Source organism: Enoplosus armatus, chromosome 2 (genome assembly GCF_043641665.1).
Source record: "Enoplosus armatus isolate fEnoArm2 chromosome 2, fEnoArm2.hap1, whole genome shotgun sequence".
NCBI lineage: Eukaryota > Metazoa > Chordata > Actinopteri > Centrarchiformes > Enoplosidae > Enoplosus > Enoplosus armatus.
In genome coordinates, this window is record NC_092181.1 from 2,023,032 (window position 1) to 2,043,895 (window position 20,864).

Genomic DNA, 20,864 nt, shown 5'->3' on the forward strand with positions numbered 1-20,864 from the left:
ATGAACAGCAGCACTTTGAGCTAAATGCTATTGTCAACATGCTAACATGCTCAAAATGACAATGCTAACATGCTGACACAGCGGATATAATGATTCTTGTTGTCACCCTTTTAGTTTAGCATGTTAGCACGCTAATGGAAATGTTGTTTTGTCGGTTTTGACCAAATTACGATTTTAAAAAGGTGGTGGCACTATAGAAGTGATTACAACGTAGGGCACATTGTAATCACTTCTATAGTGCCACCATAGAAGGAAAACATGATTGTCTGAACCAAATATCATGGCAATCCATCAAATAGAGACATGTCACTAAAAGCTAAAAATGTCAACCTGCTGGTGGCGCTAGAGGAAAAATCTGGGGGATCACCATTAGAATTCATCCTCTGGCCACCAAGGATATCTCTACCAAATTTCATGGAAATCAATCCTTTAGTTGTTAGGATGCCTCAGTCTGGACCGACTGATCAACAGACAGACATTGCCGTCATGAGAGCTACGGAGCTACAGTGGCTAAACATCACCAGGATTATTCTCTCAGACTCAGAAAGGTCCTTTTAGAGCTACAATATACATTGAGATGGGCGTGGAATTGGGTTTACAGTAAAACACCAGATTGTAACGTAATCATGAGAACTTTCTGTCAGAGGCAACACGCACCTGCAGGATCCTGTAGGATCAGAGCGGCAGTCAGAGCTAAAGAATAATTCACTAACATACCTAAAGTGTGGCTTAGATACAGCTGCACTCACCCATTAACCCATCCACACACACCCACATGTGCTTATTTAATCAAGTCAGCAGTTGTGTATTTACTTTGTGCCGACTGTGTATTTCCAGAGAACTGCAGTATGCAGAAGAAGGGCAACATCCAAAATGCTGATCGCACAGCGAAGGCCTGTGAAAGTGACCAGACCGGCAAAATAGATTTTGGTAAGAGAGTGTAAATGGACCGCATTTATATTGCGCTTTGATTCAATACATGGACGTGTATGTTTGTTTGTTGTTTAAGAGATTGAGATAATAATTGAGCGACGGAGTAAGTGAGCTAACAATCTGCAACGTTTCTGTCCTCAGTGTACAAAGTGAGACTGGATCAGTTTAGAGAGGATTTGTCCACCGACATTTACACAATGCAGGTACTGGAAGTCATCAAAGAAGGTGGGTATTTATCTCTGAACTGCCTACAATTTTCGACCCCATGATGGTTTCCTTAAAATTTTTGTAAAGTGGCTTAAAGGTCGAGGTGACATCATTTTCTGAAATGTTATGGTGTTTCCAGTTAGACAGAAAAATCCTTGGCCATTTAAAGGTTCAATATTTTGGAAAACACGCTTATTCCCTTTCTTGCAGAGTTAGATGAGAAGATTGATGCCACTCACATGTTTGTATGCTACGTATGAAGCTACCACCTGCCAGCTAACTTAGCTTGCATTGCCAGGCAACCAGTCGACACACAGAGGAAGTTACTGGTCCTGGCCAAGAAATAGTCCAGTACATGGACCAGTAAAATGGCAAATTGTTTTTTTGTACAGCTTTTAAAAAACAAGATTAGAGGTGCTGGTAAGTTGATTTTGTTATACTATACAGACATGGTGGTATACAGAGTGGTATCAATGTTCCCATCAAACTCTGCAAGAAAGTGAATAAGAATATTTCCCAAAACGTTGAACTATTCTTTAAGCATGATTCCACTGGGAATATATCAGAATACAGTTAATGTTTTGTACTGCACCTTTTGTTATGCATTTAATCCATAAGTGCCTTCCCTTTTTTCTCATATTTTCATTATAGGAAGTTATGATGTGGGTTCTCAGGGTAAACAGCGCACATTCCTCAGTTACCCGCACTGCAGGGAGTCTTTAGATTTGGGGACGGGCAAAACCTACCTTATCATGGGTTCGTCCCAAGATATTCAGAGAGATTACCAAAAGCAATTGTAAGTTTGTTCTTGGTGTGAATGTGCATGTGTGTGGTGTGTGAACCCCTCATGATGTCTCCATCTAAACATGTGAACAGTTTCACTGCTTGATTTCTAAATCATATTGTAAGCCTCTTTTACACATAGTTCTCTTTAAATTACTGGGATAAACATCCAGGCACCACTCGTGATTTTCACTATTCACACGTGCAGCTACATTCAACAACATTTCCGCCTTGTGCCTTTTCACACATGCCATGGCAATACCGGAATAGATGGGGCAAGGAACAGTCCAACAGATGGCAGTAATACAACACATGCTCTTATTATTTTCAGGAACATGGCGGACAAGGAGCTTTTTTTGTCCGTGCCAATGTTTTTGTAATGTATTTAATATTCTACAAGTCTGCGAGACAAGTAATATTTTAGTTATAAAATCACAGGCAAAAGGATTGCAGCAAGGCAACTGCAAACAAGGCACGGATTAAAATACGTCATCAGTGGAGTCTTGTGATTGTTTCACTCGCTCCATGTGAAAGCATCTTTCATCAGATGGACGTAACCCTTTACATGCTTGTCCCTGCAAAGTTACTGCTTTCATTCAGAACACAGCTGTACTGGCATGTTCCTTGAATTGTAACTTGGTCTTGTGTAAAATTGGCGGTAGAGATTTCCCTGAATATCAACCCCTGCGCCCATTCACACATGACCCCATGCAGGAAATGTTTCTGAACATTTCAGGGATAGATGCATGTGGGCTCAAAAGTTTGTCTATCTTATACTTTTGTACTAGTTTATGCTATTAATAATTAAATGTACAGTTTTTTGTGGGAAGGAAGGAGTTATGTTTTTTCATGTTATGTTCCAGCATGTTACAGATACCTGGATACATAAAGACCCAATGTGTTTTTTTTTACTTTGCTCTCCTCAGGTATCAGTATGTACTTGGTGAGAGAACCTGGATTGAGTACTGGCCCACAGGAGCAGAGTGTCAAATTGAGGAATATAGACCTACCTGTTTGGGCATGGAGGATCTGAGCTCTCGATGTCAGCAGTAGTGGAACTATAATATAATCTTCTTTTCAAATCATTTCATTTTCATTTTGCATTATTCTTATTATGTAAACCATTCACTGCCACGAGAGGGCTGCAGAAGTTACAGTGTTGATTAAAATGTAACGGTCTTACGGTAATCTCATTGTCTGTGTCTTTTTGAAAATGAAACTATGTGTAAGTGAAATGTCGTGGTTTTATTGGCTAAATTGGTAAGAGCAAGAAAATCACGTTGAAAAAGTATATTGTGAATCTTAAGGATTGAAATGCAGCACGTGCAGCAGCCTCTCACAAAATTTAAATGAACGGATTCATAAATGTATCCCTGTTCAAGAATATCATCACCCTAACAGTGATGTGATTGTTAAATCATATTTGTTTTTACAAATCAAACACAACTGTTCTCTGTGTTTACCTTATAGCCTGAATTTCAACAAAATCTCTCCAGTAGTTCCAAGATCTTTGGCAGACATGATATAGGTTTTAATATATAAAGAAGCATATTGTCTGCATATAGCGAAACCTTTTGTTACATAACATCAGCTATTATTCCTTCTATATGCAAATTTCTACATATCGCTAGTGGCTCCATCACGCAGGAGTTTGGAGAGTGGATTACACTGTCAAGATATAGTATTATGTATACATACAGCTGCCAACCGAGATGCATGAGGAACCTTAATCCAGTGTGTATGATTTTGGGTCCAAATACAACCCTTTCAAGTACCCTGAACAAGTTACTCCCACTTCATTTGGTCAAATGCCCTCTCAAGACCAAATGCAATGACAACCTCACTGGGGACATGGGGACACTGGGGAAACCTAGGACGGGCTGTGTGGATAGGAGTGGGTAGGTAGGTGGAGAGGCTGGGGAAGGTGGTCAGGTTGCTGTCGATGGTGTCAATTTTTGTCTGGAAAAATGAAATGAAAGAGTTGCACTTGTTATCTGTGAAGGATTTGGAGGTGTCACTGGGTTTGATAAGTTTGCTTATTGTGGAAAAGAGAGCCTTGGGGTTGGTGGAGTCAGAGTCTATGAGGTGTGAGTAGTAGGTGGACCGGGCTGTGGTGAGAACATATTTGTATTGTTGAAGGTGTGTAGGCTTACAGATGCACTGTTAAACCAGTTTTCTTGCAGAGTATAAATAGTGGTGGTAGACATTACGTAAATGAATGTAAAGGTGTAAAGCTCACTGTAAAGCCACTAAACCCTGCCAGATTTGTTTTACATCCCCATCACTGTAATGGATTGCTGTTGATAGCATTTCCCACCAGCATACTGCTTAATTTTGTATGTGGTTCTGAAGCTAATTTAAAGCTTCAGCAGTCTTAATTAGGCAAAAGAGAGAAGAAGAAGACATCTTCCAAAGTTAGACCCTTTGGGCCCTTACACCCAATGCTAAGTGGCACACAGCGCAGCATAAGTGTCATTGCTAGTTTAGTGTAAGTTGCAAATGTACTCGCACTCATCTGTGCGCCCATGCCCCATTGTTGGCGTATTGCTGTCTACATCTAGCAGAAAGCAATAGCGCCATTGACCAGCAAAAACCTGGTCTAAAGTCACTAGCATGCCTGCTATTTAAAGGGCACAGTATTCAGATTGTAAGATAGTAGTAGCTGTTTAAAACTAAACTGTCATCACAAGCCAAGCATTAGCCAATTTATTTACATTTATTAATCAGAGCATTTATGCTTTGTTTGTGATATCAGTTTTATTTAGTTTTAACAGCCAACACCTAGGTGTTGTCCCATGTGCTCCAGACACTGGACCAGCACCCTGTGTTCCTGGACTTCTGATTTTCACATTAAGCACTGGCTGACAGTCAAAATGACACTAATTTTGTGTGTATATCCTCATATTCCAAATAAGAAAGCCAACTGTCATAACCTTTTGAATATTATTCTATATCTTTGACTGATTTGATAGTCATAATGCCTAAAGAAACAAATGCCTTCATATGTTGTCAGATTCACCTAACAAAAGACAGCCAATGAACTAATTTCTCAAACACATTTAAACCACAGGGGGCAAATCTTAGTTTTATGTACTGTAATTAGCACTTGACTTTGAATAAAGAATAAAGAAGTGGCAGACGTAAGAGGGGGGCAACATCCCACTTGTGTTTGGTGAAATGCTGTGGCCATGTAGAGGAGCATTTGGGTGGTGAATGGAGAGGATAAACATTTTGTTTTTCATTTCTATAGTTCCTAAATGTACATGCATTTTTATGTATATTTTATTATTTTTACTATTAGGTACTTTCTGTAAAATTTGTAATTTGTATAACTAATATAAAATACATTGTCCCTATGGGCTTTACAAGACCAGATTAACATTGGTTTCTGACCCAGTCCAAGCTCTCTAAGAAGACCAGGAGAAAATGGAAGACACCTTGGAAAAGCCACAAACTAGAAACATGTTCGTTGTGAGAAACATGTGAACAGACAGAAAAATACTACTTTTTAGTAAAAGTAGTTAGTGTTGTACACTAGTAAAAGTTAGTGTTGATGTATTCTGATTTAAGTTGTACACGCAAAATTCACATACTCTCAAACATCAGTATGGCCATGCAATCGTGATTCAGGACACACTAACATTGTAGTTACAAAATCATTCCGGGAACACATTATTTTGCAACAAATTTCAGAAAGTCATTCAAGCAATTATTTAATATTCCTAACTACTAACTATCAAAACAGGATGAATGGGTCAAGCTCCAGATCCCACCGGCCTCTCTGTCCCCTGGTGTCATTATCAATAGCCATGTACCTGAGGTCTAGCACACGGCATTAACATGTTAACATGTTATGATGGTGAATGCACACAGTTCAACATAATGTTTAAATTCACGCACAGCCCACACTACAGCCCATAGGTCTCTGTCAAAAGTGGACCATCATTTCTTTGCGTGTATGTGTGAGAGAGAGAGAGAGAGCCTGGGTGGCATAGGCTACAACCAGTTGATGTCTATCAACATCCTGTGGCAACACTGCCCAAGCAGAGTCCTTAGTGATGGTGCCCCTATCATATCATTTCCACGTGCAATACAATACTGGAATACTGTCCCTTCTGCCACGTTAACTACCGGTGGACCCCAGGAGTTTGTTTGTTAACCTCCTTGGACAGATTTGCCCATCATTAATCCATCCCCCCACGCCAGCCATCCGCATTACATAGTATGCAAAACAGGTCTCCTTCTTGTTACAATCTTCTGACTCACTGCCTGGACTGGGTATCATTTGAGGAATTCTCAAACAGAACATGTCTCTGCTCTGCAACCAATTCCAACTTTATAACATTTTGCTTTTATACTTATATACTAGCAAGACTACGATTATTGTCCCTATTCCCCATAATCCTTTTCTAATGGTCTCTTTGCGCTCATCTTTCAGATGGCCCTGCTTCTGGGTCTGCTTCTTGTCCCCTCAGACTTTCTGCTGCACTTGTGGTTTGTTCATTGTCTGTGTCTGAGTCATTTTCCTGCCTTGCTGCTAGTGATCCACTACCTGTTGAGCTGCTACTAGCCTGTCTAGCAGCCAGTCTCTGGGATCTTCTTTCTCCCTGTGGACTCTGAGGGCGTGCCCTTCTTCTGTGTGCTTCGGCCGTACCTTCTGGGTCATCTGCTTTACAGCAGTGGTTGAGATGGTACCAAAACATCTTACCTTCAACCTTAGGTATTGGGGTTGATAAGATGACCTTAAAGGGGCCTTCATGCTTAGGTCGATCCCACTTTCTTTTGAATGTCCCCTGACGTATACCCACTCTCCTGGACGCACCCTTTGCAGCTGGTCTGGGATGGTGGGCTCTCTCTCTGTGGCACCTTTTACCTGTTGAAATATAACGTTGTGGATTCAAGTTTAATGCGGCATGTAACTCATTAGTTCTTTTTCCAGCTGTTCAAGTGGAGGACCTTCATATGGGCCCTTAAGGTAGGGCACAGGCATTGGTCGCCCTATTAGCATTTCGCGAGGTGTTAGATGTGTTAGTCTGTTAGTTTGTGATCTCATACTCATTAGTGCCAGTGGTAAAGCCTCCATCCAGTTAAGCTTACTGTTACTGTCTACCAGTATTTTAGCTAATTTCATTTTTAGGGTACCATTGGCGCATTCAACTGTTCCCTGCAACTGAGGGTGATACACACACCCAAACTTCTGCTTTATCCCTAGCATCTTGAATGCTGTCCTGCTAAGTGTGGACCATCTGAGCTAATAGTAACTGGCAGACCAAATTGTGGAAAAACTTCTCTGCACAAAAACCTGATTACTGATTTACCGTCTGGCCGTGTTGTTGGCACTGCCTCAATCCATCTACTAAACCTATTGATCACAATCAAGATGTACCTCATTCTTCCCATTCGTTGGGTCATGTCTACATAATCTATCGTTAAGTGGCTGAATGGACCATCTGGTCAGGGAATGTGTGAAATTGGGGCCAAAAATGCTTTTCTTGTGTTATTTTGTGCACATACTTTACACTCATGCAATGCTGTAGTAGTTGCCAAAGATGGTGTCCACCAGACTGCCTGAGGGTGTTTGATCACTTTCCCCCCTTGTGCAATGGTCCTGAGCAGCCATCAGCCCTAAGAAAACCTCTCTGCTTCCAGATGCTACCATGTACATGGCACACACCATATGCATATGCTGAGTTGATATATACATTAAGACACTTTCCCTGCACTGTTTTACATGCAGCTGTTAAAGCTTGGATTTCTGCTAAATGTGCAGAACATGGTTGAGCAATCTCAGTTGTCTTTAAAGCCTGTAAAGGTCTTGTCTTTATTCAACTGCACAATGGCATAACCTGCATGAGTCCCTATAGCATCTCTAAAACAGGAGCCATCTACAAACAACGTAAGATCTGCTGTGATTGGCTGATTATACAAATCTTCACATACTTGCATGAAGGTGTCTGTTGCTTGGACACAGTCATGAGTTCCATCCACACGCAACACCATACGAGTTGTCGGGTTTACTGTGTTACACTGTTGGATGGTGAGCTCTGGTGCTGAAAGTATAACTTCATAACCTGTCTTCTTAGCTTCAGTCAGAACAAACTGTTGACTTGTGAGCAAGGCATGTAATTGGTGAGACATGTACAGGACAACTGAGTGTCCCATAGTTAATTAAAAGGCTTGGAGTAGTTTGGGTTTGAGTGCTGAGGCAGACTGCAAGTCCTCTTTTACTACCTGGAAGGCTGCCTCCGCCTCTTCCGTCCACTGATTGGGCTGAGTTATTCGTTATCCGTATCAGGGCTCGCAAAGGCCAACCAACAACAGAGGAGTTGAAGGCAATGTGGACTGCCCCCCCCCCCCCCCCCCGACTCTTCTGCTGTCTGCCTCCAACCTTCACCTATTCCACTCCCACCCTCCTCCTCACAGCTCATTCCCCAGCTCCCAGGCTGACAGCACTCTCCAATCGGATGACTCCACCCCTCCCCCACCAGTCACCTCTACAGTGTGCTTCAATGCTGACCATGTTAGGAGACAGCTGATGAGACTCCACTCAAGCAAGGTTGTGGGCCCTGATGGTGTCAACCCCAAGCCTGTGCCCCCAAGCTATGTGGAGTACTTCAACATGAGCCTGAGTCTTCAGAGTGTCCCCGTGCTGCGGAAGACGTCCTGCCTCGTTCCTGTACCGAAGACACCGTGTCCCCAGTGGCTCCAAGGACTACAGACCCGTGGCACTGACCTACCACATCATGAAGACCACGGAGAGACTCATCCTGGAGCAGCTCCAGCCCATGTTCAAGCCACACTTGGACCCCTTTCAGTTCCCTATCAGCCCCAACTTGGAGTTGAGGATGCCATCATCTTCCTGCTCAACCACGTCAGCGAGCACTGTGAGTCATGTTTTTTGACTTCTCCAGTGCGTTCAACACCATCCGTCCGGCCCTACTGGGTGAGAAGCTGACGGAGATGCAGGTGGATGCCCCCCTCATGTCCTGGATTGTCAACTACCTGACTGGCAGACCGCAGTATGTGCGCTTACAACACTGTGTGTCAGACAGAGTGATCAGCAACACCGGGGCCCCACAGGGGACTGTCCTCTCTCCCTTCCTCTTCACCGTCTACACCACGGACTTCAGCTACTGCACTGAGACCTGCCATCTTCAGAAGGTTTCTGATGACTCAGCAACAGTTGGATGTATCAGTGAGGGTGATGAAAAGGAGTACAGGGCTGCTGTGGACTACTTTGTCACATGGTGCGAACCATCTGCAGCTCAACGTGACAAAGACAAGTAGGCTGTTGTTGCTGTTTCATTAATGTTATCCTCTTCCTGTTTTCCATTATCTTTCATCATGTTTGTTCATGCCAATTTTTCATGCATAGTTGGATCTGCTTTTCATGATCCAGATATTGTTTTATTATCAACTCCATTGGCACTGATACTCCACCTCCCTTTGTTACTTTTGCCCCCATGTATGCTTGTTGTGCACTACTGGCTAATGATCTGGGAATTTCTGGCTCTTCCTTTAAGTCTTTTGTCCTTATAAACACAAATATCTTACCAGTAGTAATGCCCGGCTTATATTTCCTTTCCCTTGTGGAATCAAATCCTAGGTTGTCTGTCCCGTAATCTTGCAGGGTTTTAACAATATATTCAAATTTGCCTGTTTCCCACTTAACTCTTCTCGGGAGGATGGAAATACACAGTCATGGGTTTGATTACTGATTATGTCCCTGTATTCCGTACTATAGTACCCTGCTGGTACTCCAAGTACTGGATTCAGAAGGAGCGTTGCCACTGCACCAGGATCTCCACACTACTGCTCCAACGCCCGAATCTTTCCACAGTACGTCAGGAAACTCCTCTTGCACTGGTGTTAAATTGACAAACTTAGTGATCAGCCAAAGTTTCAGATTGATTAGTTGTTTATCTTGCCACCTTCCTCGTCAATGTAGGTTTGTTCCAACCAAAAATGAGTACTTATACCTTGCGTGTCTACAGGTCTTGCATTAACATAATGTTCTAACAAGAATATTTCATCTTCACGACTATTTCCCACATCCATCAATTATTCATAAACTTTTGTGAAAGGCATATACAGTTAACAACAAATACAGTTACTATTTACTAGACGAAAAGGAGCATTTCTGATATTTCCCCAAAGAGCTTTTTTCTTCTTAAAATTATACAAGTTCTGTGTGTCACAGTTTGCTTTCTAAATTGTGTGTTTAGTTTTATGTTTCCTCTTTTATTTTGTTACCTATATCTCCTCTCGTTTTGGACTACTTCACTCCCTGCCTTTTTGTGTTTCCCCCCGTATGATATATATATATATATATATGTATGTGTGTGTGTGTGTGTGTGTGTAGAAATGTCTATATACAGTATGTGTATATATGTATATATAAACTCATGACGTATCTTAGGATAACCTTGTACACAAGCATTTCAAACTTTACAGTTTTTGATCATTCAACCTTTAGGTGGTGCAATGAACTTGAATCTGGAGGACTAGATGAAGTACATACTTCTATCAGCACATATGTGCTTGACAGTTGACAAAATTACTTTTTTTATTTTAACTGAGACGAGTAAAAAATAGGAGACTACAACTCAAACAATGTTTTTTGTGTGTATTTACTCAAAGTGTGAGGTTATTGGTATTTGGTATTTTTCCCAGTTGTACATATTCCCTAGGCTGCAGTCCCACAGGTGGTGTAGTTTGTTTGCCACTCTTATAATAAGCAATTAAGTTACAGCAAATGTTTTCTTTCCATGTTTGAATTGTTAGGCATACAGTCCATGGGCATAAATGGTACACTCATGGATCAAGAAGGTGTCATGTTAAAAATCTCAGTACTTCGTAGAGCAATATATTCACTTAAGCCCTGTAAATCATATCTGATTTGTCAAGAGCCTCATGTCTGGCTGCCAGGTTTAAGGTGGTGGAGGGATTACAGTGCAACTAGTGTGGCATATGGTGCTATATATATTGACAGAATACTCTGACGTGACAATGTCAAGAAGTGCAGGAAAAAGAGGGCAGGCTCCAACCATTACATTTTGGATATTAACAGGTATATCAAACATTGTGTGCCATTACATGAAATTTGACAAATCAGGAACATGTGGATTAATGTGGTCTTCCAGGGCCAGCCTGCAGTGGAATTGTCCGGTGTGACATTTTACTGAAACTAGTCCAAAAAAAGTTCACCGTCATGAAAGAGGACTGTGGAGACAGCAGTGAGGAGAAGTAAAGGTGCAGGAGGAGGGAGGTGCATGAAAGGTGAGTGCTGCAGAGCGAGAGTCTCCAGTAACAGCAGATATGGGATCAGGCAGGAGGACGTGCAGGACTCAGCTCTGGCTGTTGGCCTTTCTGGTCTTTTCCTCTCTGACTTCTCTTCTGGATCTTAGCCAAGATCATCACCAGATCACTCATGAAATTAAATTAAATTAAACTCAAATTCCCTGAAACTCCTAAAAGCCCTGCCAGATACCCAGAAATGACTTCTGACTTTCACCCCACTAGTTGACTGTGTTTGTGCACGTTCAATATGTCTGATCATGTGTAGTTATGCTGATTCAGCAGGCTCAGAATAAGAATCATAAGTGACTCAATATTTTCCCAAACAAGGAAAAGAAAGAAAGAAAACAAAGGCGTCATTTTAGAAAACATCATGAATTCAGAACAGCTGTTTTCCTGTAATTCTGCAGTAAACTATATGTATAAACGTTAGTCAAACATGTAAACCCTCATTGATTTTCTACTGTTTATCTTTTTCCTCAGAGCGGAGATAACAGACAGTTTCTCAACTGCTGCTGGGAAATCATGTGTAAGTGTGTTTGTGTACTGAAACACTTTGGGAGGAGGACGGATGAGACAGTAGTGAGGTGAAGTGGAGGTGCGGGAGGAGAGAGGCTAAAAGGAGCAACACTCTACATTGACAGCAGATCAGGATCAGGTAGGAGGATGAGTAGGACTCTGCTGTGGCTGGTGGCCTCTCTGGCCTTTGCCTCTCTCACTTCTCTGGCTGATGGAGCTCCATTGTAAGTAGACCAGCCTTTACACATTCCCCCTGAGCTTGAATTAATTCAGGGAAAACAGAGATAATATATAGTGTTTGTTCAGCTTCCTGATATTCAGATTGTTATTGGCTAAACTGGAATGGGAGCAACAACAATATCAGGGGTTTCCTGCATTTATATTCAATTAAAAAAAGTGTGTGGATACAAATATCGGTTTAACTCAGTCCCATTTCACCTGTGTCTTACATAATGAGGAGCTGTAGTCCAGTTTGCAGTTTGTGTCACATAAGTCAGGGTAATGTGGTCTTTCACATGATGCCAGTAAACTGACCTAAATTATGTGCAGTTTGCACAGTGATGCATTACTCCAGACACATCAGAGTCCAGAGCCATGATGAAATGTTGCATTGATCCAGTGCTGGATCTTAGTCAAGATCATCAATAGATCACTCATTATGTGTCCACGTTGGATCTCATGGTCCTCATCTGAGCAACTATGTTGGGTTTTTATTTGGTAATTTGGTGGTTTATAGTGCCTAAAATACATTGAATTAAAAATAAGGTATATAACGTAATAATGTTTTTCAGTACATCCTAAAAAGCATGTGCTCCTTTCTGTCCAGTGACTTCACCCTCTTTCTCTCTCACTGCTGCTCTGCAGGAAGGTGATGTCTGCCCCCAACTTGTTGCGGGTAGGAACAGCAGAAAACATCTTTGTGGAGTGTCAAGACTGCAACGGAGGAGACATTAGGGTCGAAGTCAGAGTGATGAACCATCCAACCAAAACTAATCTGCTGGCATCCACATCTGTGACCCTCACCAGTGCAAAAAACTTCCAGGAGCTCGCACAAATTAAGGTAATGTGGAAATGCTGAAACACACGTTACTGTTGCCAAAATACACGAGTGATATCAGTATTTTAAAGCCTGAATTTATTTATTTTAGTCTAAAGAAATTGTTTTCTATTATGACTCCAATCAAGAAATGTAGCATGTATAACTGCACATACTGACATACCCCGTCCTGCTCCTCACACACTGCTTGTGTCTCCACATACTGGTTTCAGATCCCTACTGGTGACTTCAGTAAGGATCCCAACATGAAGCAGTATGTGTACCTGCAAGCTCAGTTCCCTGACCGACTGCTGGAGAAAGTCGTCTTAGTGTCCTTCCAGTCCGGGTACATCTTCATCCAGACTGATAAGACCCTCTACACCCCCAACAGCAGAGGTGAGTTCAACACTACATCAGTGCTGAAAAACACACTTACTTCTGTGAGAATGTCTCGATAAGAAAGGTAAGATGTTACTGTACACAATATATCACACTACGTATTCATTTCTATCAGTTTGACTTTTTTTAAATGACTAACTGAAATGTAAATTACGGTCAAATGAGCGCATCTTTTGACTCAAAACAGATGCACCTTCCTTCAACCTTCAGCTGCAAAATTAACCTCTTTCTCTCTCTCTGTCAGTTTATTACAGGATGTTTGCAGTGACGCCCCGTATGGAGCCCGTAGAGAAGGATGATGAAACCCAAACTGATGGTCTTATTACCACTGAGATTGTGGTATTGTATTTTATCTTTGACAAGCACACACTTGTAATGTAATATCATATCATCAGCTTTGACTGGAAGCACGAAGCCTCTTGATGAGATGATATCACAAATGCTAACCGGTAGATAATTCCCCAACAAATTACTAAAATAACAGAAACACATGCATTGAACCTTGTGTCACTGTTAAGTTTCCTGTCTCGCTCTAATGACAACTGTCCAACCACTTACTGTAAAATAAATACATGCCTCCTCCTAGTGGTTGAGTTGAATGCAGACAGAAATTTTAGAAATAGCTGAAAAAAGTGTCTAGATGTTGACCAGGCTGATGGACTGTAGAAAAAAGGCTTGCCGCAAAATATGGCATGGATTTAATGAATTTATTGGTGAACTTGCATGGCTCACTGTCAATATTGTTTATTTTTAGACCCCTGAAGGCATCATTTTTCAACTTTATCAAGTCTCTCTGAAATCAGGGATCCACTCTGGAGATTACAAACTTCCTGAAATTGCCAGGTGAGTATCTTAGTCGTGAATTGACATTTGTCCATAGATAACAGGTGAATGAAATTCAGAACATTACTAATTTAAGGTTCTACATAGAGTTTTCAGAAAGTCGTTGTTATTAATGACATTAAGTGAATGGCAGCCGTCATCCTGTTGAAGTGACATACACCACACTGATTTACAATAAAGTTACTATCTGTAATGTTCCTATATTTTATCTGGACCATTGGCTCCGTGATACAAACTAGCTTACCGTTTGCAAGTTACTTCATCAGCTAAACTTCACGTTACCATGGCTCCGGTTAAGTTAGCGAGTTGTCCACCCCTGCCTTGCATCTTTCTTGGCTAGTAGAAAGCAAACCGGTACTAATACACTGGGCTGGGCAATATGTAAGTTATTTCATCCGGCCACAGTCGGCCCAACAGCCGACCAACCACTTCCTCTATTCGTGCTCTGGGTGACATCATCACTGATGTCACAGGAGTAGACCAAGTATCAGGGGGGGTAAAATAGTTAGTGTGTTGATTGTAATATGTGTTTATAGTTACAATATAAGTTATATGGTAAACTATGTAGATGTGTAAAATGTTATTGAAAGCAGTAATTTTATCACTTACACTTTCCAGTGAAGAACTTGTTTACCTGCAGGGTTGGTACGGCCGAGATTGACTCCTGCTGATGGCAGGGCCTATATAAGCAGTTGCTTTTGGCTGTTGAAGGCGGAGCGTCAGTGTGTAGCTGTGTGCACGTGATGTTAAGTTAAGCTATTATGGGTTTAGTTTTGTTCAGTTCATCAAAGTTAACTGTTTTGTTTTGTAAATACTTTTTTTTGGTTACACGTGTAGCACGTGCCACTTTTTATTTTTGTAAATAAACCACCGTTTGTTGGAATTGGACCACTCTCCTTGTGTCTGCCTCCTATTTTTAGCCCTCTGGCCAAGCTTCTCCACACTAAGTCATACAGTGTATAAAGTGTGGAGACGCTGAATCGTCAGTACACACATCACACAGATTTTTCACTTGCGCCAATATAGGCCAACTGATGAATTAATGAATAAATATTAGTTAAGCACAACTGGCAACCTCTCCATGAATCGCTACCTTAACGTGGTGGAGGGGCTTGCGCCCCTGTGACTCTGGGTGCTGTGTTGTCGGGAGCAATTGCTCCTGGTAGGGTCTCCCAAGGTCTCTTCTAAACTTTATTGTTTCTGCAGTTACTGCTCTCTGTAGTATAAACGTCAAGAGCCTATTTGTGTGATATCTTAATTTGTGTAAGATGTATAGAACTTGATGCAGTCTGAGGTCTGATTCCTGAGTCACCTTCAGTCGCTAAATGTTGTGAATATTTACATTTTTTGTTTTCCTGATGAAATACGTGTTCTTGTGTGTGTCTGTGTGTAGTGTCGGACTGTGGAAGGTGGTGGCGAAGTTCCACAGCAACCCACAGCAGAGCTTTTCTGCAGAGTTCGAGGTCAAAGAATATGGTAAGTCCCTCATTACCTGCACTTTTATTTAAAACCTATACAGACCTACAACATTCACATACTTGTTACCTGATTGGACACAATTTAATGTTTCAGTGCTGCCCAGTTTTGAGGTTAAACTGACGCCTGAGAGCCCCTTCTTCTACGTGGACAGTCAAGAGCTCACCGTCAACATCAAAGCTACGTACGTGAAGGTTTTTGTTTTGTGGCTTTAGAGACCAGGTCTGATTGGTAGATTCATTGGAGGACAAAATAAAGGGTGTTTTCATCTGCTGGTCATTTGTTGTTGTTGTTGTTGTTGTTGTTGTGACATTTTGACCCCTACTTCATTATGGGCTTAAACATGTCCTTCTCTTGTGGTTTTAGGTATCTGTTTGGTGAAGAGGTGGCTGGGACGGCCTACGTGGTATTTGGGGTCATGTATGGGGGTCAAAAGAAGAGCTTTCCCAGCTCTCTTCAGAGAGTCCCGGTTAGTTCATACTTACACTTTTGATGCATCTGTCTGTCAGTCTGTCAGCTGATTGGTCAGTCTGTATTGTTTGTGTCTGAGTTTTATCTTTCGTGTTTCTTTCTCTCGCAAAAAGAAACTAAAACAAAAACTAAAACAAACTTCAGACTTGTTCTACAGTTTGGCCTCATCAGTGCAAAGAAATCTGAAAGAGAAGAATGTCTGTGATTTTACTGTTTTCCACATGTCTGCAGTCACAGCATTTCAGCCTAATTGTTAGATTCACATCTACAAATACATTAATGATAGTTAGATTTATTATAAGAATCTACACATTCAGAAAAATGACCCACCTACTTTTCACTGGCTGTATTTCAAGATGCATTTTTGTACAATGTCACATTAGATCGAGAGTGGTAATGGCGTGGCCACACTGAGGAGAGAGCACATCACACAGACCTTCCCAAACATCCACGACCTGGTGGGGTTTTCCATATTTGTAGCTGTCAGTGTGCTGACGGAGAGCGGTAAGAAAGAGAGACTGTGTGTACAGTATGTATGTGTTTGTGTGTGTTAAGTGTGTTTCATCGTGTGTGAATCATACAGATTCAGCTGTCTCAAAATAACAACCAGTATTACGAGTGTTACCATCACCATCGTGGACTTTGTTTGTTATGTGACTTATTTAAGACTGAAGACAAAGTCCAGTTAAGTTTTATTGCACCTGATGTGGTGATTCAAGGGCTTTACTTTAAAATGAATATAAAAGAGTTTTAGGATGTGCACGTATCACGAACAGGTGGTGAAATGGTGGAGGCAGAGTTGGGAGGTATCCAGATTGTCACATCACCTTACACCATCCACTTCAAGAAAACGCCCAAATACTTCAAACCAGGAATGCCCTTTGAAATAACGGTAAAATACTTATTTACATTTAGGTGAAACGACATTAAGGTTAAATTTCTTTTAAAAAAATAAGACTGCTTTTAAAAACACAGATGTTCTCTGATAGTTCAGCTGTTTGTGTCTCTGATGGCAGGTTGAAGTTGTGAACCCTGACGACACTCCGGCACCAGGTGTTGTAGTGGTGGTCGATCCAGGCCAGGTGCAGGGCTCGACCGCAGCCAACGGCATTGCAAGGCTTACCGTCAATACAGAAGCAAGAACTAGCTATCTGACGGTCATCGTAAGTCTCTGAAATCTTTCACCCTTTCAATTTGCATTACAGCAACAAAAACATAAAAGGAATAGGGTACAGCTGATGTCAAGTTATTGTCTTCTTTTCTCATCAACTGATGTTGGCCTATTTCACTTCATGTTTGTTTGTTATTTAATTTACTTATTTTATTCTGTTTGCAAATTTCCTTTTGTAGGTCATCACATTTTGAAATATAAAGCCAGACTTATGGGTTCTTTTCCAATGGTCTTTTAATTGGAGAACATGACTTATTGATTTCATAACTTAAATATTTCCTATTTACTTAGCTACAATATCGGAGAACTAAACACTCAAAGGTCTGGTTACACGAGTTGATGCTGATAGTGCTCGTTGCCACAAGTGCAACAAGTCTTTAGCATGTGAGGCTGGAACGACGAACAATCTTCGGAAACTTCTAGTGAAAGTGCATCACATCCAGGCAGTATCGCTAAAATCTTAAAGATACCCATGCATACTTGCACTCGGATATATTTAGGCTGCTTCTGTGCGCTTGTGAAACGTCTGTTCTCAGATTTCTGCTCTGCTTTGTACGACAACCCTGTCAAAAATCCCAAATCAGTTGGATGCCAGATGTAGTGTTAACTAATGAAACTATCCCTTCCTTGTTGTGGGCGTGTTCGCTTTACTTCTTAGTGCAGGGGTATTCAACTGAAATCCGTAGAGGTCCAGTTAGAGAAAATGTCCTCAAGCAAAGGTCCGGAACATCATAATGTCTAACTTGCGTTGTGATTTAGTGTGATATATATTGAAGCAGCCTAGTAGTTTAGCAACGTCTGCATGTGATCAACTGTCAAATCAAATAAAGAAAGTACCATTCAAAAACATTTTGACAATATTTATTGTCACTTAACATTGAACTATACAGATATATAATACTGTAGATCTGTATAATGTCATTAAGTAAAAGAAGGGCTGCATTTAAAAATAAAATAGAGAAAATTAATAAAATAGCTTTTGAAAAATTTGAATGCATCTTAAAATAAAGTGCTTAATTTTAGAAAAATAAAGTGTAGCAGCAGCTTGAGTTTCTCTTTTTCTTTGTTAACTGTTTCACATCTTAACTTCAGTCTCAACCAATTTCACAATAAATAAATCTCAACAAATCTTAACAATTGAACAGTTTTACGGTTTCTCTTTCTTTCTCTCTTATATCACACTTTCTGTCGTTCAGTGAGAATTGAATTGTAGTGTTCACTCGTCTTATCATCTGTCACTCTCCTCTCACCTCTCTCGTCTGTCTGTATTCAGAGTCGCAATATTTATTGCCTGGAATTCACAGATTTGATTGGCTGAGTAGCATCACGTGGGCTGGTTTAACTCATATGCAATCGGTCTGTGAGTTTCCTGATCCGCTAAACTAGTGCCGTAAAGACTAGAAAAGCTGCACCGGTTAAAATAATTTTAAATCCCTTAATAATTTATTGATTATCGGTCCGGGTCCGTATGGGACGGGGTCTGGGTCCGGAGTCGGACCGCGGTCCGCCTGTTAGTGGCCTATGTCTTCGTGCATCCCTCACAGGCAGTTACTCTTTAACCAGGTTCATCCACTCCTGCCCTCCACAGCTTTATTATATGTACTTCCCTTACTTTCTTCACGTCTTTTTCACACAAACATGAAATCAATAAGTCGTGCTCTCAAATTGAAAGACCATGCTCTTGAATAAAGATAGGAAACAAAACTCGTATAGGCTAGGCTTGGCCTGGCTGTGTATGCTTAACTGTGTGCATTTAATTGTAGGCAAAGACCAGTGATCCTCGTATTTCAAGTGAAAGACAAGCATCAGCAAGAATGACAGCTCTGCCATATATCACTAAAAGCAACAATTACATCCACATAGGTGAGGAACTTCCTGAAATAACATTATGTGGTGGCAGGGGTGCCTAACGTCCATGTATAGGACCCCCCTAAATGTCTCACACTAATTGTGGAATGTTGTTATTACAGGTGTGGATACAGCAGAAGTAACATTAGGAGAAAACCTGAAAATCAACCTCATACGCAACAGGCAGGAAAATACACAAAATGACATCACATACCTGGTGAGAGATGTTTTCCACTTGTGTACGTTTGTGCACATGCTTGAGTGTTTATGCTGCATTCAGCAGTCTGTGTCGTATTTACCCTCATATTTGATAAGTACTGGTGTGTAAATCTGTGTCCCCAGATCTTAAACAGGGGTCAGCTGGTGAAACACGGCCATTACAAGACAAGAGGCCAAATACTGATTTCCCTGAGAGAACCCATTACCAAAGAAATGCTGCCATCGTTCCGCATCATCGCCTACTACCATACAAATGATAATGAAGTGGTATCAGACTCTGTTTGGGTGGATGTCAAGGACTCCTGCATGGGCTCGGTGAGACACACAACGCTGATGTCGCAGAGTTAAACGAATGAAGTGGATAAACAAGACACTGATAACGTTGAAGGCTCATATACACATTTGTATAATTAATTTGTAACCGCTTAAGCAAATACAAAGCTGCTCTTCACTCCTCTTTTAGTTGAAGTTGGAATCAGTCAGACCCGCTTCATCCTTTGAGCCTCGCAGGATGTTTGGTCTGAAGGTCACAGGAGATCCAGGGGCCACGGTGGGACTGGTGGCAGCTGACAAAGGCGTCTACGTCCTGAACAACAAGCACCGCCTCACCCAGAAAAAGGCAATTTCTTTATCCTGACTTACTCTGAAAAGTTTTTTAAAGAGGGTTCATTTAAAGGTGATTCTGGTATTTTTGAAGCGGGGCTCTTCTTTTTACATATTTTGGGGTGTAAATGATTAATAGGTACAAAAAGTTTCAGAACTGGTCCCATAGATCGCCTCAGACGGCAGTCGCAAAACGGGCTGCAACGTACTCCAATTGCGCCTGTCAAAACTTGTAATAACAATACTTGAGTAAAAGCACAATTACTGATACTTACAAATACTTGATGAAGTACAAACACAACAAAAAACTTACATTAATGGGAGTAAATGTAATCCATAACTTCCACCTCTGCTGATTTGTTATTTAACTTGCATAACTAAGTCTTGTCTGTTTGTGTGTCTGTGTGTATGACACCCTGCTCAGGTGTGGGACATCGTAGAGAAGTACGACACAGGCTGCACACCAGGTGGAGGGGAGGACAGTATGGGTGTGTTCTACGATGCTGGGCTGTTGTTCGAGTCCAGTGCTTCTGGGACTCCCTACAGACTAGGTGGTTCTACTTCACTCTCCACTCTGACTCTTTTCCTCCTTGTACTAGTCTCATTCTGGACAGGTATTTTTGAGTTTGCTGCTCATCATTATCTTTTAAGCAATATAAGGACAAGCAAGTGGCAAACACACAATCGAATGTGTCCAAAGATACTCCTCTTTATGTCTTGAAAGGAAAAGTATAGACTAGTGTGGCTCATACTCAGCTAGAGGTGGAAATAACGAATCCCTTTGGTGATTAAAACCCTTTCATTGTTCGAAGACTTGTAGTCACTGACGATGTAGTTTGTTCACTTTTTTACCCTTTTTCTTTTACAGTGGTCGCATAACCATTTAAAGTTACTTCATTATGTGCATCAGTAAGTGAACGCATCACTGTTCATTCGGATGCAATGTTTAGCGCTGATTCTGACGTCCCTCAGTTCACTAGTATTGTTTCTGGGGCTTTCACCACTTTTAAGGAGAAAGTGATGTACAGTGTATCACAGCTGAGGTGACGACGATCTTCT

General features: G+C 41.3%; 1 protein-coding gene across 1 annotated transcript in view; it reads left to right on the top strand.

Annotated features, from left to right (window-relative positions):
- LOC139302744 (complement C3-like) overlaps positions 1-20,864 on the top strand; it is a 58,332-nt gene that overhangs the window by 22,092 nt on the left and 15,376 nt on the right. The window contains exons 40-53 of the mRNA XM_070926461.1: positions 838-930; positions 1,075-1,158; positions 1,792-1,936; positions 2,850-2,972; positions 8,347-8,866; positions 9,668-9,762; positions 12,604-12,799; positions 13,009-13,171; positions 13,419-13,513; positions 13,929-14,017; positions 15,411-15,493; positions 15,590-15,677; positions 15,860-15,878; positions 20,230-20,356. Coding sequence (XP_070782562.1) covers positions 838-930; positions 1,075-1,158; positions 1,792-1,936; positions 2,850-2,972; positions 8,347-8,866; positions 9,668-9,762; positions 12,604-12,799; positions 13,009-13,171; positions 13,419-13,513; positions 13,929-14,017; positions 15,411-15,493; positions 15,590-15,677; positions 15,860-15,878; positions 20,230-20,356 — 1,920 coding nt within the window. The remainder of the gene's footprint in view (positions 1-837; positions 931-1,074; positions 1,159-1,791; positions 1,937-2,849; positions 2,973-8,346; positions 8,867-9,667; positions 9,763-12,603; positions 12,800-13,008; positions 13,172-13,418; positions 13,514-13,928; positions 14,018-15,410; positions 15,494-15,589; positions 15,678-15,859; positions 15,879-20,229; positions 20,357-20,864) is intronic.